The 24,747-nt window shown below is 41.0% G+C and overlaps 1 protein-coding gene across 11 annotated transcripts in view; it reads left to right on the forward strand.

Annotated features, from left to right (window-relative positions):
• spen (spen family transcriptional repressor split ends) overlaps positions 1–24,747 on the forward strand; it is a 125,707-nt gene that overhangs the window by 58,726 nt on the left and 42,234 nt on the right. For all 11 annotated transcript variants that reach the window (XM_087358479.1, XM_087358480.1, XM_087358477.1 and 8 more), the window contains exon 2: positions 9,430–9,657. In XM_087358479.1, coding sequence (XP_087214605.1) covers positions 9,430–9,657 — 228 coding nt within the window. The remainder of the gene's footprint in view (positions 1–9,429; positions 9,658–24,747) is intronic.

The following is a 24,747-nucleotide window of genomic DNA, read 5'->3' on the forward strand; positions in this document are numbered from 1 at the left end:
ACTGCTGTTATCTGTGATCATGTGATCGAGCAGAGTTCATTTGCAGTTGAATGTATTATCAGTACAGACGGTGACTAGTCGATTTCCCTGAGCCAGTCACACGTGCGTGCCCTGGACCTTAAAAAGAGCTCTGTAACTTTGATGTAGCCCTGGGTAAATGGTCTTTTATCTGGAGCACACATAAACGTGGAAATAGCGAGATGTCGGCCTAGAAAATTTGCATTTCGAGGAGTTGTAGCCTTGAACCGAGAACGATGAAATAGCACGCACGGGGGAGAGAGAATCACTTTTGGAAAGGGAAGGTACATCTAGGCACTAAGCTAAGATTAGATTGAATTGGCCCGTTGTAGATTCTTGTGGCCAGTTAGATTGCTTTTGTTACGACGGCGATGAACATATGGAGTGTAATAACAATTTTCCGGTCAGTTGCTGTGCTACGCACTACGTGAGATTTCACGATCTCACTGCAGCTGGCATATTCTGGCTTTTTCTTCTTCTGAAATATCTGTTTCCGGTACATGTTGATATGCCGATCTCTCATCCAGGGAGTTCAGCCATATTTCTTACCGATTAGACGATGTAATTCTGCACCGTTGGCTGGAACCGAACAAAGGTTGGCCGAGAAAAAAGGTGGACCAAGAGGCTTAAAAAGGAATTTGTAGCGTGACAGGTGGTTTTAGATTGTCGAAGATTGACAAGGATGAGAAAAAGATAAGTTTTACGGATTTGCCCACGTCTGTTATCAAACGAACTTTCGACCCTTCGATGGAGAGAGGGAACATGACACGTGTGTGTGTGTACGTTCACGTAGCGTGATGCTTAATTAAGTACAGTGAGAACTTTCATTTTACGTATCCACGGTTCAGAAGAAAATTATTACGTCAGGAATGTAGATTTCTTAGACTTATGGTGTATAATATGTTTTCCCATGTTACTGGATATATTTTACGCCAATAAGATTAAGACATTAAGCGATAATCTTATTAAAAAGAATTTGTGCTAACCTTGGATGTTAATTTCATACCGATCAACAAATGGAATATTTTGTGTCTTTATTGTATGTTTAATATCTTATACTAACTGGCTTCTGAACCGCGCGTATATGTAGATTATGCATACATGTAGCACATAAAAACCTCGACGATGTGGGGGCATGAGTTCTAACCGTTTGAAGACCTTGGACGAAGTTTGCCCTTTCTTATCGACTCGCAGCTTCTTTCTGTGTGTATACGACTACTATTTACTGAAACCTCATGGAAGTTTATTCTCTCTCAGCAATTTTCTGCCTCATATTCATTGATTCATTTATACTAGTCACTTCAGATAAAACATTTTCGCGATTTTTCATTCATATCGATACAACCCTTCATGCGGAGTCTTTCCTGCAACGTCGATAGCACCTCACTCAGCTTTTAACGGAATCTGAAGACCCATTACCGTGTTCCTGAATGTCCATCTCTGAACAGCATCGTGAGATAGTCTGGGATGTTGCGCCGTGTAGTTTGTTAGAAGTGCACCGACGTTTCAGAGGCGCTTGCTGCCTCCATCACCAGGGTGTAGCAACGTAGAAGACCGTCATCTTCAACTTAAGCCATGAGAACCTGACTGTATTGTTTTTGGAATACCCGAAAACCAAGAAGTAACCCGAATTTTTCGATTCCCAGGCCGGAGTTGAAACTGATACGAAGCAGGAATGCCACCCATTATGTCAGGAAGCTCAGTTTTAGTGATGCTGCGTTTCGTTCGTGGTCAGATTTACAGTGAAAAATGTATGACGTGTGGAGTGATGTTCAAGAAACAAAAAACAGGCCACATAGAACAAAATCTGATTTTATATTTCAAAATATTATTTTCGGATATATTTGCAATCTCGATGAACAGGCCTACGTTGCGTTGTGACAATGCATTGCTCGAAATGAAGACCACCAGACTTTAAATCAATATCTGTGCAAGATCCCGGCTTTACTGCTAACAATTTGTGGATGTTCCCGAACATATTAGTTTCAGAATTTAGTTACATCGACGTCGAAAATATACGAGCATCTTCTGATTCGTATATTCGATTGTGGTGGTTGGCAGCATTGCTTGACATGGCCGCCAAAACCCTGGCGGGGCATCTAGCTTCTAGTACCCACCCACCCCTCTCTTTCTGTATTGCACCAAGAGCTCTGGTTCGCTTATCTTCCCTATTGATTTGCGAGCTTTTACTGGTATGCTAGCAGAAAGCGTTAGTCGAGGGTACGCTATTACTTAGCCGCCGCCAACACCCCCCCCCCCCACCCCGCAATGTTGGGCGAAAGTTTGTGAACAAAGTTCAGGGTTACGTGGTTTGAATCTCCTCTTCCCGGAGTGTAGAAATGGATGTAGTAGCTTAGGAACTTGTCGACCTGAGCGGTTTAGAATCGTAATAATCCGTATTTATTAAGATAAGAGCAGTAAAAATGTAAGACCTGACCGGCACGGGTGTTTTTCTGTTTGTGATACCTAGTTTACTGCTCTTTTGTTGAGGCTCGTAGCGACATCGTATCAGGTCATCTACGTGGAACACTGCAGTACCTCAAGCAGGAGATGCGGGAAATAATAAACAAATCCTACTCAGATTGTTGTCTCGCCACCGTGTAGTCTGCTGGATAAAATGACTAGCGTTTCGGAGGATCTTTCTGCTTCCGTCACCAGGACGATTACAGGCGATGGGGCTTCTCTGAAACGCCTTGTAGTTGTCCAATTGAAATATTTAAGGAATCCTCGGTTAGGTGCCTCAGAATAAATGTAGTGACAAGTAAGACTAGTTGGAATGCAATAGTTTCAAAACGGTTGCCCACATGAGCGCTTCAGAGCGTCACAAAGTGGCGGTGAGCGTAAAACATTGTGGCCTATGAAGTCTCGAGAGATGCCATTACTCCACTTCATGGAAAATTGCATCTACCCAGTGCAACACCACTAGCGCTCTGTCGGTGGCCGCGGTGTGCGGAGTTGCAGAACTTCTCCTCGCTCAGGTGAGCCACGTCCTTCGCTGAGTCACAGTCCACGGTTGCCATATCTCCCCAGCAGCGCAAACTTTATTGTGCGTGGTTTTCCTCTGAAAGGTCCATAGATACATAGATAGATAGATAGATAGATACATACTCTTCCATCTGAGTCCAATCTCCATCTTTACAACTTGTTTTTGAAAGATCCGTTTAAATGTACAAAAACACTTCCATTTACGTCGTGGTCTCCCAAATAGGCTCTTCCCTGAAACTTTCTGAGCGAACTTTATGTTTCTTTTAAGTGTGCAGCCTGTCTTATGTCTGAAACTTAATTTTTTTTTTTGTATTTTAATGTTTACGCAAAGTAAACGCTTCTGAAACCCAAAATGTTGCAAGAATTTCTCGAATTTATTGCGAGCCTAATTTCGTTTGAATATTACTCTGATTTTCTACTGTCGCCCTCAGAAACATGGAGTGGTTTCAAGAATTGCTTTTGCTTAAGAGCAGAGTGTGATTGTGTTGAGTCTGTCAGCCATGAACTTTTGTTCTGTGCGCAGAAATCCGGAACGTATACTTTATTCTGTGAAATACAATTAACACACACACACAAACAAACATCGAGGACAAAAAGATACAACTTTTAATCTTGTTTACAGGAAAACCTTAGTTTGAGAATGTTGGACGTTCGAAATCTTGAGAAATCGGTGTTTACGAATATACACACGTGAGAGTTCAGTATTACAGTAAAACCCCTCAAGTTGGACACCCCTATATCCTGGACACCCCTTTATATTGGACACTTTTAATTGGAACCGGCGAATATCCTATAATTTTACATGTCCACAATACCCTATATCTTGGACACCCCTTTATCCTGGAACTTGAACACCTCTTTTGTTGTAAGTTGGACAGGTTCATGCACTTAACTTCGATGCTTTTCAGGGAAAGTTTTTCAGTTACATATTTTGTTATTTTGAATTTCTGATTGATGAATGCCTCCTCTCTAGAGGATTGTCTTATGGACGTTGAACCCAGCATTGGAATGCATTGCAAGTGTTTAACCATTCTTTTGCTGAACCCTTAATTGGACTACAGTATCGCAGAAGACACAGTTTTAACTCCATCAGTACTGTGCTTGCATTTGAGTTCAGACTGTTAACAGAAATGGAATTTTTGTTTTTGCGATGGGGAAGCGAAAATTAGTGGAATTAACTTTAGAAAATGTTATTGAGGCTGGGGTGTAATGTGCAATGCATGGGAGTGGGCTTCAAAAGATTATTATTAATACTATTGTCATTAATTCTTAGTTTAAGTAAGCCTACAGCAGTTAGTGTATGTAAGTAAACAGACTATATTGTCATTAGACCACAATCGATATTTCTCTTTCCCTATATCTTGGACACCTCTGTAAGTTGGACACATTTTCGTGGAACCACAAGTGTCCAACTTAGAGAGGTTTGACTGTACTTGCTTTCGAACACTGGTAGCCGACTTTGTATCTCATCAGCTGAGCGTGCAGATTGGAAGAACGTTCTCTTCTTAATATGTACATTGTTTTATGTACCTCACACACTGAACTCCGGTTTTACCGGAGATTATTTCGTATTGGGACCTGTTACCGGAACAAAAGTTTTTTGTGTAAAACAACGCCGAAACTTATGAGTTGCATTTGCAGTTTTGAATTGCGTAACAAGACTTTTTCTTTTGTTCTGCGTGTACTTATGTCCAAGTACACCGTGAAACATTTCTGTTAAAGTCTGTTACAATTTCAAACATTTGAAGTAACAGACGGAAACGTTCGGATTATGGTGAAATCTTGTTTTGGAGATATGCAGATATAACCTATTCTGTGTTAGAACAAGGAAGACTGAGGAATTTTAGTGGTCAGCATCGAGTAGCTTAGGTGATGCAATGGACCATGAAATGTTTTAAATAATTTAATTTAACCACGTACTTATAACGTTACTTGGCTGATAAAGTGACCATGTTTCCGGTAAAATTAAAATTAGATATAACCGACATTTTTGGTTTTCACGAGCGTATAAAATAGTGGGATTTCAAATTTATGCGTAATCAAAATTGAGAGCATAAGGGCCCGTTCTTTCGAAAGACAAAAAGCTTCGAAAATGTGATGAGGAAACAGGAGATGTGATTTTTAATCCTTGGGATTAATTTCTTAATAAATGCTAGTATATACGTGTTTTCTTCACCATTTCTGTTTTCGTGTAATATAAGCTCTCGTTATATGTGCTTACGTAATTGTTTTCCAGCAAAAGGCAACAAATTTGATTGTCATCATATGAGCTCATAGCACACTACTCACGATATAAGTAAATACCTCCTGAACGCCGCTGAGGTTACTGGAATATTTTCGGTCTTCATCTCCTAGGATTTTATCCCCTGAGTATGAATCTTATGCCCGTAAGTTTTTCTCTTGCCGTAATACATCAGAACCAGGCCTGTACTTTCCACTTTAATTAAATAGTTCTCTACATTTAAAGAAAATATATGTCGAGAGGGATGCATGAATTGTAACGACACGATGAAATTGATGGGTTTTGAAAGATAACTTAATACAGCTCAGTATTAATGCTTGATAATGACGAAGGTCATAGATGAGATTAAAAGGCATTACATCAGAATAGAAGTACGTGATATTGAGGACGGTGGTGTCCTCTTTAAGAGCATTTATGTATCCAGATAAGATTGCTGTCCATTCTATACGGCGTTGGTGTGGTAATTTCTGGAACATTTAAGTTATTTTAAGTATTGTGAGAAATGATATTAATAGGCAGTTTGCACAGATATCTCATTAAGTATGATTGTGACCTCAAGTCATGAGTTCAATAACTTACGTACATGGCTTTACGACATGGGAGAAGAGTTTATTTCCAGGTTAGATATTGCAACATGGCGGATTTTTAATGTTCAGAAAACTGCGTCTGCTAGAGGCTGGCTTAAGCCTTCTCCCTCCTTCCCATTTGGGAGCCAGCTGGACTCTAGAGCGCTTCGTCATCAGTTCTACGATTGGTGGAACTCATCTACCAATAGAATGTAAGGCCGAGCCGAAGTTCCTTCGGACACTGTCGGTTCCTATATAAATCGTGTAACTTTCAATAGAGTTGACGTCATTTTGGGCGTCATGGTAACTACTACGCTTCCGAAAGCGGCTGGTTTGGCGTGGCACATCCGACGAAATGCGGCCCGTCATTTCAACAGGCAGTATTGATTCAGGGGTTTAAATTGAGGTTCTGTTCCGAATAGCCTAACACTGCCACCCATTAAAAATCTTATATTTTACAGCGTGAACAGTATGCCCACTGCTTCACACGGAAATTATAACACCAAAATGACAGCTCACCCTTTCATATTATCGCTGTAAAAAAAGTATGTTTCATTATCGCTGCTGCCCAACACACAACAGTGTTAAAAAGGGATTGTCGTGGTGTGAGACGGAACCACTGTTTTGCACAGGTACCAAGCGTCTGCTCATTCGTGTGGTTTCTCCCAGAGCTAACCTAAGTCTAACGGGAATGTGGATACATATGGCAACAGCAAACAAGGAGGAGCTGTAGCTGAACTGGCTCTAGAGGTATAGACGCAGGGCGGACCAGGATCCGTTATGTGGAACAAGCCCATGATGTTTATTTTTACAACACGAATTCACTCAGCTCTGGTAAAGTGTAACTGATCCATATGGAATGTATCAGCATGTTTTTTGCCGAATTGTAAGTTTACACTCCCGTTTTAAGTAGGTACCTTGTATTGTATCCAGTGGTTTTTCGAACACAAGAGTGTGGTAAACACAGAAGATCATTATGCGAAACGACCCCACCCTGGAGAGTTTGGTTCGGTGTTATTTTGCATCGTTATCTGTCGCTTTATGTTGCCCACAATGCCCATTTCACTCAGTAATTGGGTTTATTTGGTTCTAAGACGCACTCGTGTAGCACTGTGATGATTGCTTGGCTGCGGTCCGCGTCCAACTGAACTCTCTTTCTCACATCTGAGCATGCGCATTGAGTAGCCAATGAGTGGCCATGACTGAAAAATAAACCGTTTCACATTTAGACGGAGGGGGACGTACCATAAGTCCTGGCAGCTTGCCAGTAATGGCAGCCGAGTGTTTTTTTTAGTGCAACATTTCCCCCCGCCCGCTCTTCAACGCTGTTGCCATCGGTTTCAAGTTCTGAACAGGAAGCTGTTTTGAAGACCATACGTTCTTGTAGTTGTAGTGCACAATGTTGATTTGTTGTACTTCGTGACCTTTATACCTTTCATATTCTTGGACAGGAAACAATAACGAAGGGAATTAGTTTGCAAGTCCTTGGTACTTTCAGCTTTCGTCTCGCCTACTCGTACTTAGTACTTGTAGTAGAGTATAACAATCACTACGGATTATAACTCAGGTTAATGCTCCATAGTGCACTTGGAATTCTGCGCTGTCTTCGTCAGAATGCCCTGTTGTCTCCCTTGTTGACGGAGGTGACTTCTGGGACGTTGCGTCGTGTAGTCTATTAGAGAAATATGGTCTGGTGATGATAGCAGTGAGCACCCCCCTGAAACGTCGGTAAATTTATACGAGACGATGCCGCAACGTCTCAGAAGACAGTCATCTTCGTACTCGACGCTGTGGGAAGCTGAAAATTGATCTGTTTTCGTTTGTGCATGGTATGCTTGGTTTCTTTGTAAGAATCGTTTCTACCAATGGCCATTGTCTTTGGCGAAGTCACGTTGGCGCTGTACGTAGTTCGTAGTAAAGTTGCAAGCGCGAGGTTTCATCCAGTGAAGTAACGTCAGAAATCTGACACTTGTCTTATCTAGTTCTGAATCATAGGGATTTTCTACTTATGATCGAACAGTCACGCAGCCCACACCAAAATATTTTGTTGGTGGTTGCAGTCAGTACAGTTCCATTAGATTAATAAACACACAATATCACTGTGACTATACAAGAGCCCGCGCAGGTCAGGGGTCATCTTGTGGCTGCTCCCGCCAGTCCGTCTGTTGTGTTTCAGCAGTCAAGTGCATGGATGCCTTTTTCACGTCGTCGAACAACTTAACTTGCCAGGATGAGTTTAAGGATACATTTCCCATTTCCCCTGCTCCAAACAAATCGACAATATCTCGTCTGGTGAACCGTTTCCGTGACACAGGAACTACTCGCTCGGTCACATCAAACACGAGTGAACGCGGTGGGCATTTCTAACACTAAAAACATTGTTTCTGTTTTCTGATTTCAATGTAATTTGTTTATCAAATAGAACACGTGGCATGAATGGATTGTATGTTTTATCTATCACTCTGCAAAAAGAATAGATAAATTGGGTTATGGGACTCCCTCACTTGAAGGCCACATTAGTCAAAGCGCTGTAAGTTTTAGGTATTGTTTACGTGTTATTTGTGAAACTTCATATACAGCTTGCTTAAAGGGCAATCTTGTGAAATTTTTGAGTTGTTAACGAATACAAATTTATCGGAGGTTTGATATTCCCAGGGCTGTGAAGATGTTGAAAGTGATGGTTACGAGCGTTTCGGTGGAACGTACCATCGGCGCGAAGTTGGAGGCGAGACGATCGATCGTCCGAAACGTTAAGTGACCACCATGAAGACAGTCCGACGATCGAGAAATCTATGTCATACTAATTGGCCGGTAGCAAACATGTTCCTGAAAACATCGCGGCTGGCAGAACCAAGACCTTTTGGTCTGAGGTGGATGTTGGTTAAAACTTAAGCCCAGAAAATTTTCCTGCCTGGTCTCTCTTCTAGAAGCTAGAAAAAGTAGTCCCAAATGTCATTATCATCCGTGACTTAGGAAGTGTGGATATCTTGGTATGGAAACCCATGTTTTTTTTCATGTGGACACAAATTAAGAACCGCGGATACATGAAACCTCTATTATGTGTGCACGCAATTGACTGAACGAAGTAATCGACATTTTTTTTAAAGTGGTTGAGTGAAAATAGGGGCTGGAAAGATCAGTTTGTTACCAGGTCGTTGGATTACACTGGAGTTAGTAAGTATCCTGTGCAAGGTCAATATAGTGCTCTGCTGAGCAAAACGTTTTCGTGTTGAATGTTGCACACTTAAAACTGTTCGCTGAAAACAGACAAGAAGACATTTATTGATACATTTCCAAATACCTTTTGAATGCCACCTAAGCAATGTTTTAAATTCAGTTCATACGTCAAGGAAAATACAACACACGTGTCCATTGAGTATATAAAATGGGTAACTTCTGAGGTCATTTTGAAATAAAAAGTTGCGAAACTTGTTTGGTGGTATGTATACACAACACCACCCACACACACGGGTAGATGGAAACAGATTGATATGTAGACGTACGTTCATGTGTGGATGCATGTTTTAGAGTAAAACTTGAAAAGCGTTGTGCTGGCGTTATTTTCGTATGCACGGGTGTCTAGAACTAGTTTCTTAGCAGACTCCTTGATTTTTGCAGCTATGGGCGGGTTCAAAGTGTCAAGTTGCTGCCGCGGCTCAAGGAGGACGACGGGTCCACTGGTCTCTGCGCCACTGTGGCCTTCATGGATATCAAGTCGGCATCCAAGGCTCACAACATGGAGCATAAACTGGACGAGCGATGTCTAAGCACGGAGTATTACGAGCCTGCAGCCATCCCAGGGGGTTCCACCGCCCCTCTGTATGTGGCCCCTCGTTTCCCCCATGGGTGAGTACTGCCCCCCGCGACCCGCCGTACCCTAATAAAGTATCCATCCTTGCCTAGCTCCTAACTTGCTGATTGACGTCATCTCTCTGGAGAAACAAACGAGATTGTTGATAATTGCCTGGTCATGCTGGGTACTTGGTGTAGATCTTTATAGCTGGGCTATGAAAAAATACAATTTTAGATTTTTGAATAAATTCAGTACTTTACGTTGAAAGGCAGTGCAGGGCGAAAGTTTGCGCCGCCACTGGAGTTCCCGTCGTGGTACACGAACTAATTTCAGTTAATTTTTTTTACGAACGCCAGATAAGTCAGCAAAGAAGGGGAGCTGGGCTTCTTGTTGATGTCTTTGCGTAAAATTAAAAACACAAACCACAAATAAATAACTTGTCGTCACAGTTATTCCATTGTGAAAAAGGCTTGCAAATGATTTTCGTTGAAAACGTATCATGGACATAAAATAAATATCTCACATTTTGCTGCACATCGTAACCAAAACCACTACGATTTAATATAAAGAAAGTAACATTCGTTAGGACTACGTAAAAAACAGGACGATTTTGGTTTTAATTCTTTATTTAATTAATTATTCTTGTCCGTCTATTCACAATTTAAAATTTAAAATTAAGATAATTAAAATATCATGTTTCGATAAGGAACATCACATGATATTTTAATTATCTTAATTTTAAATTTTAAATTGTGAATAGACGGACAAGAATAATTAATTAAATATATATATCTTCACAATATGACGCAACTATACCAACTTAATTCTTTATGTTTATTGCTTGCACTGTTTTTTATTCCATGGTGTTAGGGTGCTGGATTTAGTGGATAAAGAAAATCACGATCGAAGTACGACATTTTTTAGTTCTGAAGCCCTTAAATGAAGAAAACTGTTTTTGTCGATTAACTTTTATCTCAGGTTATGCACTAAGCTATGATTGTTTATAGAAACAGTACCCAGTACATTTTTCGGAATTAATAATAATAATAATAAAGGATGATTTTGTGTATGGACGCTGTGCACATAATCCCCTCCCCCCAAGCTAGAATCCGAAGCCATGCAAGTAAAGTTTTTGTTTTGCAACGTTGTACGTCGTCGGAGTTGTTATTTGTGTTGTGTGTCGGTTGGTGCCATCTGTTCGCTATTGCAAATACAGGACGTTCGTAGCACGGTGCAAGTGTCTTGAAGACCGTATCAGTGCCACTTGGATTACAGTGCCTGGATTGCAGTGCTGGGATTAATGTGTTATAGTGAGTGCTTCTTTCGTGAACCTTCAAAGTGCAACGTGTGACGATTATCAGATTTCTAGTAATCGGTCAATGTAATATCAACATTGGGTGCTTTTCGGAATCTGCCCCCCCCCCCTTTTCTTTCGGAAATGTTCCAGGGTGTCTACGCATTGTACAGGTATTGACAAGGATACCATGATTTTTCAACCTAATCAGGTCAGTGGAAAATTTCTTGTTAATTTTAATAATTGCTTGAGCATCAGAGAGGTTGCTTTATTAGCAAGATGTGGTTATTTGGTATTTTCATGTTCTTTACTTTATATTACCACTGATTTTGAGGAACCGTCGAGAAGTGTAAAGTATTCCATCCTCACTTGTATTTTCCAGCCACAGAAACTTTTAACTCGCACAAGAGGAGGCCTGCATTTACGTGTGATAACATAAAATGCCATTTGACAGGCGAAAATTATAGGCAAATAAATATTGAAGTGCAACATATTAATCAGTATCTTAAGATTTTTGTTTTGATTAATTATCTACCTTTGTCATTCCCTCCAGAACGTAGAAATATGCTTCAGAATTCACTCGACACTCGATATTTGTTTCACTCGTGGTATTTAATGTTGTATTTCATGTTATATCATTTAAATGTTTAACAATATGGCCCCCTGTCCATTTGGTACCTTCGGTAATTTAGGGGTTGAGTGACCTAGAATTAACTTTTCTTACGTATTCGAATATTCGATAGCAAGTAATCTAATAAAATTTCACATTGGCGTGGCAATAAACTAATTTATTCGTCATAAGTTTTTTTACTGATAACGGGGGGTTTGGAATTCAGAGCCATGTTTTCTTTGTACTGAAAACAGCTATTTCGTGCTAACAGGGAATGGAACCAAGAAATATTAAATGATACCGCCACTGCACTGCTTAAGCTCTTGAAATATTAGTTAGAAATTTGAGTGGATATTTTAATTTTTTGTGATAGGGTCGATGTAGCGATTCACACGTGCGTAGTGAATTATGCACATAAGAAGCAGCAGAGTCGGGTTGTATATAGCTTCATGTGTCTGAGGCCAAATACAATTACGTCATGCGTGTGAACGCTAGTACGATATTTCGCCAGACAAGTCTGCTTTCGAGTAGCGCACGATGTGGCAACGTTGAACATGAGTTAGAGTCGTATCTGAAGAATGGATTGTGTCACTGGACGACGTAATGAACCATGTCGATATTACTCGAAATGAAAGCCTTCAGTTGGTTCTTGTTGATACATCATAAATAATATGAACTCTGACGCACATGCAGTTATTTCTCGTGCGGAGTTTCAATACAAAAATAATACATGACTACCAACTTAAAGCCACATAGACGTGGCAGGTAAGTGCAGTTACGTTCAAAAGTTTTCAATCCTGCCATCGTTGTTTTTGTTACTGCGTCGTGAAGTTTTTTGAGCGATTCAAGGTTGAAGAGACACAGAATTTTTTGAAGCTCGTATTGAAAACTTCGTACCCCCCCCCCCGGGTTGAAACAGCCGTTGTTCGAACTACAGCGACCCATGTTGGGTGCGGCTTTTTATGTATGGAATCGTCACGTTGTAATTGTGTCCGCGTGTACATGTGGCAACAGGGGAGAGATCAGGCCGCCAGATGCAGATGCCTTGTTTAGCTGGGGCTAACTTCCGGGTGTCCCTCCTGCTGCAGCTACTGACGACAAATGCCCGTTTTATGTTCTTTTTTTTTATTCCAAAAGAAGATGGAGTATGTTGCTAATTTGAATTCGTACATGACTTTGTGGGCAGATGGTTTCTCATGGTAACTTAAAACTGCCTTACCTATGCATTTTTTTAAGCAAAGCGAAGTGCTGTCACTATAGAGCATTAAATTTCACGTAGATTTGATGAAAAGGATTGAGAGCTTATCAACAAATATGTTTATTTAATGTATGTTCGTGTATAACGTATCATAATACCATTATCATGCTCGGGGCTGGTGACTAGTTCGTTATCACAATTTGGATTTCTCGTGGCGAACACGTTGCAATACTGAAGGGGCATATTTTAAAGTATTATTAAAAAATTCAGAACGACCTTCAGTGGCGTATCACGGCCACCACGCTGCCATGTTAGCGTTATTAATTTTATGGAAATAATAAATCACAATAGTGGAATGGTTTTTGCATGTATAATATCGTACGGCTGTACCATAAACCGTTCTTAAAGCAAAGAAGTTAACATCGTAATTTAGATAAACATTACGTGCCTGCAGACGGTTTGGGATCTTGGTTGAGTTGAAGATGTTTTATATTCAACAGAGTTCCCTGTTTGAGACGCAGTAGTGCCCGGTTTAAAACAGTCCTTTCGAGAAGCAGTGTTCCAATAATACTCCACCTGGTTCCAGCCGTATCTTTCTCGGGGTTTGGAGCTACAAGTTTGCAGTATAAGCTCGGTTGCCGACATATTTATTAATGGCTGTAATATTTTCAGTATCCTGTACGTAATATTACCACCTTCCCAAAATAGAAAGCTGAACATTCCTGAGGCCATGCATAGGATGAATGGAATATTCTGGTTGTTCCGTCTTTTATGAATTGGAAAAGTGGCAACGTGGCTTGAGGTCAGCGGGACGTGGGAGGCAAGGAAAGTCTGTCCTGGCGCCGACAGTTACCATGGCAACGATCAAAAACTCGCTTCCAAGTTGTTACGTAAAAGCGGTTGAGATAATATAGGGCAACATTCTCGATACTATCGAAAAATATCGTTGTCATGAAAGGTTTGCTAGTCAAATGTGAAGTTACATCCTCAGCTGATGTAATTATTGAAGCTCGTAGAACGAGCAGGGCCATTTTGGTCTATTTCCAGAGTTCCTCATTGTTGTAACATAAATTTCGTACGTATAGATTGTTGTTTTCGGGGTTGTGACACCAAGTAATCTTGTGGGTTGTGTCCGAGGGACACACTGCCTTCGTCTCGGGTGTAAGTGTGAAGTTGAAGGTGTTGGCGTTACTCCGAGACTAAGGTAATGGACCACTGACATTGTTGATGGAGTCACAAAACAGATGGCCACCATGTACAGTTTCAGCCCCCTGGAAACCTCATCTGATTCGAGTGAGGGTATTGGCTGATGGTTTATAATGCTATTTTATTTACGAACGCAAGTGTGTTTACGTATGTGAATTCTTCCAACTTCACGCACTGATTTTTGTCTCGCTATTAAAGACATTCTGTTCCCAGCATACTATCAAAATTGCTTTTATAATTAAACGTATTGTTTGATATCTGCGTAGAAAATTGTCGGGCGTATTTAATTTTGGTTAGGCTCGATTCTTTATTTACGTGTAACCCAAATGTTTCCAAATAAGGTACTAGGTACATTACGAAAGTTTGGTTGCATAAAATATAGGCACAACTAACTTTGGTGTAGTGAACCCTCAGCTTACGTACAGAACATGAGCTTGAAATGTGTGTAATTAAATATGCATAAGTTTGAATGAAGTTTCAAACAGAAGTCATTGACCTTGACACGAAATGTTTATCTTGTTATATGCCATTTCTTGTTCGACTTCCGATAAAGAATTGATTAAAGTTTGATAAAATCCTATCTACTCTGTAGACTGCTGGCGTGTGTAGCTTGAGACAAAACAAATCATATCAAATGAAAATTCATAAATAAGTAGCATCATGTAATAAAATGAGATACTGATTTAATGACCCTATAATATCAGAAAAGACGATTAAAAGAATTTTGGAAATTGGTTGTATTGTGTCTTTTATCAGGATACGATAGTATATTGGATACATGAAGCCCTTTGAGCCGAGAATTCATAAAAAAAGTTTTATTCAGGTTTGATTCATCCCCAAAATCCTTCAGGTCGTGCCACGGACTCACCCTTGCGATTGGCAAGGGGTTGCTCTGTGTGAAGATAATAGGTTTGGAAATAGTAAAACGTGCGAAGGATGGGATAGTCTTTTGTGTATTGTTACAACTAGTTTGATGTTGCTCTAATTTGCTGTTAGCATTTCGTGTAAATGGAATGAGGCCAAAAGAAGTTTAATTTTGATCAGTTGTTAACATTAAATGTAACATTGTTTGCGAAGGCGCGTAGAAAGGGCCCAAAGAAAATAAGAATTACTTTGTATATATTTCAGAAGCATGCAGACACACGATTTAGGTAGATAGAACTTGTTTTTAACACGTGTTAGACAGTGCGCCATTCGTCTCACGTGACTTTCAGTTACCTGAAACAAACAGTAACATTGGTGTGAATATGCCTTACGCAATATTTGCTTGTAAATTTGTGCGTTCTTTACAGTGCCAGGAAGTAGCTGGTACTTATCAGAGCACAGTTTGGCATCAGCAGTTTTACTCGTACAGAATTGTTTCCGTTTCTGCGTACAAAATAAATCCTGAAGCATAACATATTTTCAGAAATGGGAGTTTGTGATAGTTATTACCTTCTTGTATGTACCTTGTACAGACCGTACAAAATCGATTTTGCATTTTTCAAATGCCCACGGTAAATAACATTTTAGATACACAAAGCTGGGAATACTTGCGAATAGAAAATTAATTAAATCTTCCTTCATGTATGCGTGAGGTAGTCTAAAAAGGGTGATATTGTTTGCAGCGGGGACGAAATTACTCGACTAAACATCATAATGGAAATAGGAGTTGTGTGAGATAAATTGTCAGGGCTCCCCCCCGCGCCTGATATTTGACCTGGCGGGGTTCGAACGAGGGCACGGACTTCGCTCTGATGACTTGTCAAAAAATGCGAAGCGAAACGCACAAACAAGCACGTATCGAGTCGACAGTAATCGATATTGTCACGTGATTTTGTTGGTCCGCCGGCCATCTTGTCGCGCATACGTAACCAAGTAATAGCTCTATGTATGTGGCATGCTGCGAGTGGGACGTGATTGGGCACGTATGTACCCCTGGAAAGAAACCATGAAAAATCAGATCAATATGTTTATGAATTATTATGTTACAGGAAGAGAGAAAGTATTTTGTGTTTGGAAGAGGTTTAATTGGCAACGAATATACAAATAATAATAGTAATAAGATAGTCAGATAACCTCATTATAATTAATTAAATTCCGGTAAATATTATTCTGGGTAATTGAAGTGCACCAGCTTCCTAAATGAGTTCGATGTGGGCTGGTTTTGATACTGAAAATTTCAAATGAGAGTAGTCAGAAGTTCAGTCAAGGCGAAGAGGGAGTGGAGACTGTAACAAGTTCCTAAGACTGTTCTCCTCCGTCACCCCACTCCGTCATTCCAAACGAAAAAGTCTTCGGTTGTTTTCTTGAACCCTGCTTGCCAGATGGTGTAACGCATGTGGTTCTCTACTTACGTCACAATGCATAGTTGCCAGTTTAAACGAATATGTATTAACGTTTTGTGGTGTAGGTGTTTTCAGTAATTGATGCTTAATTGTTTGAAATGTTTTAATCACTTTGTGCTTGATCGCATCTGCGAGGTTTCACTCGGAAGACATGTAGACTCAAACATTTTGAGTGATTATTTATTTGAAACTTAGTAAACAATAATAGTTTGCAAGGAAAGCCGATAAGTATCGACATTTTGTGTTATTGCGTCGATGAATGTCTAGTTTCTTGCACGTGTGTATCCGCTGCTGAATGCGCTATATATTAGTGGTATAGAGACGAAGTTGGCAGTGCTGCTGCTATAGCCCGCACAATGTACCGGTCTCCCCTACTGCTAATGGAGTCGTCCCACCGTATTTGCCAGCGAGCGGGGGGACGCCTGAAGGTCAGAGCCAGTCTACGAGTGGTGATGACCGGTGAAGGGTATTGAGTTGTTTCCAATGTTTCCTCTCTGTGTATTTTATGGAGGTATCAGGCCTGCAGCGCTGTATAATTGATGCCCTGAGTAGCACTTTCAGGAAATTGTGCAAGGTTTCATGAAAGAATAATCGAGAGCCTGCTGGTGATTTGCTTGTCTAGTTTCGTATTCCGAAGGAATGAAAGATGATTACCGATCTCATGCAGCAATGTATCTAGGTAAATTGTGTAAATAAACGCACATGTAAAACCCTATGCATGCGTTCATGCTTTTTTATGTTTGTGTTTTTGAAGTAGTGATGGGTTCGGGTTAAATGTAGGTAGTGTTTTTGAAAGTTGTAAGATCAGCTTCGACGTGGCGTATTGAGATTACTGATTTTGATTTGGGCTAGTAGCTTCGTGTTCTTTTGGTTTTACCACGTGGTACGGAAAGCTGCACGAAATGGCGGGTGGTCTCCTTTACTGAGTTATAGCCGTGGTAGTGTTTAACGCGTCAGCATTCGTTGAGGTTAGACAAAGAAGCTAGGGAAACGAAAATACCTAATTTGAACTTCGGAAGAACCGCTCGAGTGTCATGCTCGAAGCGTGATTAACGTATTTTGTAACTACCTTATCAAAAGAGCTTAAACTTCAAATCCCTCGTATTTATAGATAATAGGTCAACCAAACGTTCGTTCATTTGTTTTATATTGTACGCTGTCTGCAGAATTCTTATTCTGAAGATACACAAGGCAATTTAACATATGTAGTGTAACCCAGTTTTTTATTTATGTAAATTGTTGCAGTGTTTTCACCAATGATCGCATATCTACTTCGTGTTTATCCGGGTCGAATTTGAAATTAGGAGAGAGCCTGCGTTGCTTTTCAGATGTTTTGTTGGTGCAGATCTCGAAGCGTACATAAATATGGGACGGCTAATGGAATAATTTCTTGGAGTAAATATTGTTACAATTGTCTACAAAATTATCAGTGTGCAGTGTATAATAATTTGATTCCAGGGCTGCATGTTTTTTGGGGAGCTAGCCTTTGCTTTTGAAACAACATTGATGTTCGACGTGTTGGGTGTTATTTCATGAGAGTCATTACAATTAGGCAACGTTGTTCTGCACATTGCCCGGTGCTTGATCCCAGGCTTTCTTCTCTTGTTTAGCGTGGTATGTTGTGACGTCAGCAGAAAGGCAAAGGATGTGTTATCCCTGTCTAAATGACGTATAGTTATTAGCGAAAAGTGAGCAACAACCACGCGATTCGAAAATTTACATTTACCCTTTTGTATTCATTTTTATAACGCTTGTGTCGATGTTGGACTTGTACACCCCTCCTAAATAATGGGCGTCTACAGCGTTGCCAAGCTTTGTGGGAAAGGAGTGGTGGACGACCTCCTTTGTGATGGCCCGGAGGTTCAGCTTTGCTGCTGTCAGGGGTGTACCGCATTTGTTTTTTTATATAATTTTGATACTACGTCATCGGTTTAGTTGTGATATGAAGCTTACCTAAGTATTCGGAAGATTTGTACATTCCGTCGTCAGGTCGACATTTTTTTTCGAATGTAGCAAGATTCATAAAATTTGGAGCGACAGTAATGAATCTTTACACGAATGAAGAAATTAGTTGAATGGTGCCCAATCTCACGCAGACTCGATTACACGATAGCTCGAACAAAATAAATTTATGACCAACCATATAATTCCCTAGAATTACAGATGACGAGGAATAACCATTTCGTCGTAAACCTTTTCATTTAAGATAACTTAGAAATTATCCTTTGTTTTTCAGTTGTCCTGTTTCAGTGACGTATCCTTACATGCGTTTTAATTCTCACATGTGTTTCCGCGGTACGTGACCGGAACATCATTTTAAGTAACAGATACGGGGCATGGAGGCTCCTCTTTTTTGAACATCTTATGCTCATTCTGTGAGATCAATCATTGTTATCATATCGCAAAAGATAATCGAACATTTTATGTCGTATATTGTTAGTAGTTATTGGTGCCAAAAAAGTTAGAAATGTAACAATGTCTCGTTTTTCACGCCTTTGCGTGATCGAAGACCACCTTTGTAGCCCGTCTAGGTATTTCTGTCTGCCTTCCTGCCAGGCGCGTTGTACGCCTCAATGGGACATCGGATCAAAATGCAAGAACGACCTAAGGCCGTTGCTGGGCGACGTTGCGCAACAATGGCATGGGGGATCATAAGCGGAAGAATGACCCAGGGCGCTTTAGTGACCTCGAGTCACGTTAGGACAACAGGGACCTACATGATGTGACGTGAAGAACACTTTTAGATTGTCGCTGTACTCTTAAAGAGTAAAAATTTGCAACCTAGTTTTATCAAATAATTTCGTGATCTTAGGTTGAATGGCGCTGTATTTGAATTAGTAGGAACAGGGGAATACCTCAGATGGTAACATTCGTGCACTGAATTGCTTGAAAACAGCCTAGTCAGCTAGCGTGACTGGTTTAGTCTCGGTGGATACTGATAAATCCAACTGCACAATTGTGAAACTCCAAACATACGTTTTCTGATACGTTTTTGAGAGTCCTTTACCGTTACAAGATTACATATTCTGGCAAGAAAACTTCTGGAAACGCATATATAAAAGATGCGATACCCATAGGAATGAAATTAGATAACCGTGGTCATGGCTCAAAAATTGCAGGTTTCCGGTAACGTTCTTTTACATAGATGTCCCCGCCGAAGCCACCTGCCGTCGAATTTGATGTCCTTGGTTTCTACGTAAATGTCTAGTCGTTGTATTCTGTTTCTTGCCGATTGTCGATGTTACCTCGTTTTTATTTTGCAACGCCATTTCGTTGAGTTGCCATTAATTATTACGGTGGGACCGTGTGGTGTAGACATGTCTTGGGTAGCTGCCTGAGGTAAATACCAAAACAGTTGTTTCTTCCGTCGATAGTTGTCTTCTGGGTTGTGAAGGCGTGTGTGCACAAACGTTTACGAGGAATGCACTGTCTCCATTTTCAGCCCCGATTGTGAAGTTCGAAATTGGTGAAATTTATAGCATCGTCGATGTAGGGAAATGAATCTCAATACTTGTGTGCAGTTTTTGTTTCCTTAGAAGTGCCCATTTTCGAGGCGCTTCTCCTTCCATACGTCATACGTATTTTTCAATAACAACAACCAGTACAAAAATAGCAGTTACTTCCTTTATGACAAGCGAATGTATAAAACATGTTGAGCACGATGTACAGAAATCCGTTAACATTCAAATGCTCCTAAAGCCTTTCAACAGGACGTAGAAAATACACGGAATTACGTCGCACAGCCAGGATTGCCAACATACACTTCGAAGTCGACTGCATCCAGTAACAAAAGTACCTAAAATAAATCGAGCAAATTTACTGTCTGGTAGAGTTACTTCATGTTGTCGTGGGGTTTGAAGTTGTTTGCGGATATTCTATGCTGGGTAAAGTGTTACTTTGATGAACATTACTGAACATCGCCCCGATGATTGAGGCAGCAAGGAGCTCTGAAGCGTTGGCACTACCGAATATGTTTGAGAGGAAAGAAGTTGCAGCAGCAAGTTACTTGCATTTTGATTTCGAAGGTTCAAAGAAATCTAGTTCGGATATGTTGCATACTGGAAATCAAGTTTTCCCCCACTCTCGAGCTTGTAATGATCGCGATCGTGATGTGGCTGATTTATCATACAAAGAGTGGCGGATAACCAGTTTATAGTGCGGTGTTGCCATGTTTTGTGGTCAGTTACCAATAGCACACGTCCATTTACGTTCATATGGCGTTGCCACGTTATTCCGCCAAGTAGCAACTGGTAAGTGGATCATGGGTCGTGAGGAGTTTTGTGTCACGTGACAGTTTATAAACATTCTGATCAGAGCGTTAGCACTGCATTTAAGACTGTTGTTGACAGCTTCATGTTGGAACGTACTGCGCTCTTTAAATTGGGGGGGGGGGGGGCAGAGAGATTTTTCACCTTGATACAGTAGAGAGTCCCGATTATCCGAACTCACCATTGCCTGTCCTCCGGATGATAATGCTTGAACATGTTTCAAACTTGCCCGCCCTCGTGTTAAAAGATACGGACGACGACGTAGGTATCGGGATTTTTTCCAGGACTTGTTAAAATAATTTTTATATCCTCTCGTTTGATGTGACGTCATTTCATATTCTCTGAATCACGAAGTTCATCAATCAGTTTCAGAGCGTTTAACAAATGTGCCTTGAATAATCAGCTGTTGGGCGTGGGGATTGTTGTTATGTGGTGTCGTCTTGGCCACGGAACTTTTTCCATTACAAATTGCACACTGGCCGTAAACATTTTGCTGACTTCCCCCCACCCCTACACGTTTTTGCGCAGGTCTTTTCCGGGTGGACGGGCAGCTCGGTTAATCAGGAGTGTCTACCTGTTTTGAAATTCTCTTCTGGCACTGCGAGTATGCGTTTTAAATACGTGCGACTCTTGAAGAGTTAGGAATATTTTCATTTTATACGAGGCTCGTCCACAAAGTAAGTTTTCCTGGGGCCGTTTACAGAAACAAAACACAATTTCATGGAAATATTTATTGCAACAGATACAGCAAGTGTCCAGCTATTTTTCAACATATTCGCCACCGGAATTGAGACATTTGTCATACCGTGGGACCAACTTTTGAATACCTGTGTCGTAGAAGTCTGCCGCCTGGGATTGGAACCACTGTGTGACAACCATCTCCGCCTCTCTGTCATTCTCAAAACGTTGACGCTGACCGGACAGGAATTTCTTGAGGTGTAGGAAAAGATGGAAATCACTGGGAGCGAGGTCCGGGCTGTAGGGTGAATGATTAAACACCTCCCAGCTGAACTCCTGCAGGAGACTTGCTGTCCGCCGAGCCGTGTGCGGCCTAGCGTTATCACTGACCGCACTTCACAGTCGGCGGGAGCTGGAATAAGAACCTCCATCTTCAACAGCTGCAACGATGCTACTGTGAGAACGCGGGAAGTACCGTTAGTGCATGCGCCATGCTACGTCATTGCTCTATCACGTACGCACAGTCGCTTCGCGCAAAATAAGGTTTGCTAGCTGTGGGACGAGTGGGAAACTTACTTTGTGGACGCGCCTCGTAACACTCTCGCAAGACTAAGTTGACTCTTTGCTGCCTGTCAATGTTTCGGAGGGACAGAATCACTTTCAGGGCTGAAGAGAAAAGGATCATAAAGAGAAAATGTTTTTTGTGGGATTATGAGGATCATACTATCGGAATTTACCGTAGACTACGAAGGGATGAGGAGGGTGATAATGGAGCCTTTCTCTCTGCTGTCCTCTAAAAGGGCCAAACACACCTGCATGTTCAACTCAAAGCTATTTTTAGTCGTCCACCCCACTGACCCCATCTTCATATTTTATTCTCTATATACCAGCAACATTCCAGCACTTCTTTGTTTGGGGTGTCCCTTAAAGACGGCCAAGTCGGCGGCGCAAAGAATAGTGTTCTAAACATTTGGCTATTCTGAATGTGATTTTCCTCAGTTATAAGGCAAATGCCAGGGTATCCGCCCCAGTCATGGAAACCAAAAGTCAAAGCGATCGAAACTCGTCTGGGTTCAATCCCCAGACATCCATCCACCCAAAGATATTTTCTTCCCACCATTAGTAGAACATAACATCCCGTAGTCGTAATACGCCAAGGCCTTCAGACAAGACAAAAATCCCGTTAACGTAAGCGTATTCAGTTTAAAATTTATAAGGCACGGTTTACCGTTTCCAGTCGCGTTTCGTACGCAGGAATGATCTAACCTACCGAGAGACGATGTCTTTTCTCTTGCTCAACACTCCGACCTTAACATTTTGGTCGTCACCCCCTCCCCACTTTAAACAAATAAACGTAAATACGTCTTCAGTTTCATAATTCTTGCAAAAATAATTATCGATCTGTTGTTTTGGACTTTGATTTTATCGTGTAGTCAACTTCACGTGCGGCAGATAACTCAACTGCGCGATCCAGCAATTTTGTACACTGTAAAGTGAAAATATCGCTTATTTGTTCCGATTATTCTCGCGCTAACCACATGGTTAGAGCGTAGTCTTACAGTGACTGGTCTTTGTAGCCACACGTAGCACCTGCGGAACAAAAGTCTTGGAGGTGTGAGAGAAAGACGAGATTTTGGCTTCAGAATGTGAGAGAGAACGCGTTGGAATTATTGACTCAGTTTCTTAGTGATTTTGAGAATTCAAGGCTGTTTCGACACCTCGCGGTACCACTGCAAAGAGGAGAAGGAATAAAAGTGATTTGAAATTGGGGTGTGAAATGCCGACAGCCCATTTCAGCAAATTCATATTCCATGCACACTGCAATTAAAGTATTTACCTCTAGAGAAAATTTAAATTTTTGTGCGATTTTATGATATTTTGAATACTTGTTGGTTACACAGAAACAGTGTTCGTCGTCGAAAATACTATCAAGTTACAAGGGGGAAGCGATCGGCAGATTTCGTGCTACGTGCCTAGCCGAGCTCCGCTGCTCGTAGGTGTCCTAGCGCTACTAAGATAAGACAACTCACGGGAGAGATTGTTAATTGTGTTTTAATTATATAAACAACTTTCAGAGTTGTAAAAAATGCGGCGAACGTCTATTAAAAGACGTTAAGAACTGTGCATGTCGTACTAATTTCAAACTCGTTTTAGCTTGTCCTGTAAAAGAAGGTTTGGACTCGCGATAACAGCTTAGCCAGCAAGTGACTGGATGGCCACAGGCCGGATTTCTCGGGGTCCCACATCGTAAGGCCTTTTAATCGGCTCTGGCCCTTACCCAGCTTCTTATTCAGTGGCTCTTTCCTTACGGGTAAAACGACTGGAGCGTGAAGCTGACCTTTGAACGTTTTTCGAGCTCCAAGTTGAAGAATGCGCCGTAGGTCTTCATGGCGTGATGTTTATGCAAGGACAACTTTATTTCTACTTGTTTCCACTGAAGTTTATAAAAAAGTTTTAATGATAGCGGAATACGGTCTAATTCTATTCTTTTAAAATGCTACATTGACAGGTAGGGTACGGGCCGAAACGTGGCGTGTTTCGGTAAATACAGAATTGCGTGTGTACTGGCTGTTTTTCAGAGGCGAACTGTGAGTCATGCGTCCTGACACTTGGAGGTGACTGGCTGTACGTTAAATCACCTGTGTTTTTGGAAGGTATAAAATTACGTTTGTGTGAACTGAGTTGAGGCTTTGGTTCACTTCCCTTTGTTTATGACTGATTTATACAGAAGAGCTATCTTGTTCCGTGTTTTCCCTTTCATTTCTGCCAAGTTCACTTCCTTTGTCCCAGGTGGTTGGTATTGATCTTGTTTCAGAAACAAAAAAGTTAACAAAATTCTTCATATTTTATTTTGTTACAGATTAATATTGACAGACTCTACTATTGCAAGACTAAATATATGATTTTAACCGCCTCGGGCAGTGCGTTGGGGAATGTTTCATAACATTCTTCCTTTGGCTCCTCCATAAAATTACTATAATTCAGTACTCGCGCTGTACCGAATCACGGACTTTTTGTGTGTGCCCTTTTGTAACACACATTTGTAAACTGTTCATATCAGTCTTTCTACGTCATCGTGTTTTATATGTAAAGCTTTCGTAACAAATTAATGTTTTAAGAATGAGCAATAAATGAAAATATTGGCACAAATATAATATTACGACTATTCTGAAAGAATTCTCATTACCTAACAAATATAAATAAACACGAAAAACTTCAAGACAGAAAGAGTGTAACAATGAAATGACAGGCAAAACAGAATCTGATACGTTAACCTGTAATTGACAGCGTTTGGCTGAGCCCTTCAGTGGCTTATAACATTCTCCATCGCTTTACACCTGCTATCAAAAGACGGACTCCGGTGGGGTATCAAAGTTTGCTGCCCCGGACAAATGACGGCCGTCCACACATCCGTAGACCTTCGCTTGCCACTGACAACAAATCGGACTGCATTTGGCTGACGGCACAAATGACAGTGTCTTTACGTTGTGTTGACCTGAATTGAGATTTTGGTCTTCGACCACATGAACGCAGATCGCGGGTTCGGATTCCGCTCATATCG

Source organism: Zootermopsis nevadensis, unplaced genomic scaffold (assembly GCF_977971745.1).
Source record: "Zootermopsis nevadensis isolate Lab colony 2312 unplaced genomic scaffold, Znev_1.0 Znev_ptg000030l, whole genome shotgun sequence".
Classification (NCBI taxonomy): Eukaryota; Metazoa; Arthropoda; class Insecta; order Blattodea; family Termopsidae; genus Zootermopsis; species Zootermopsis nevadensis.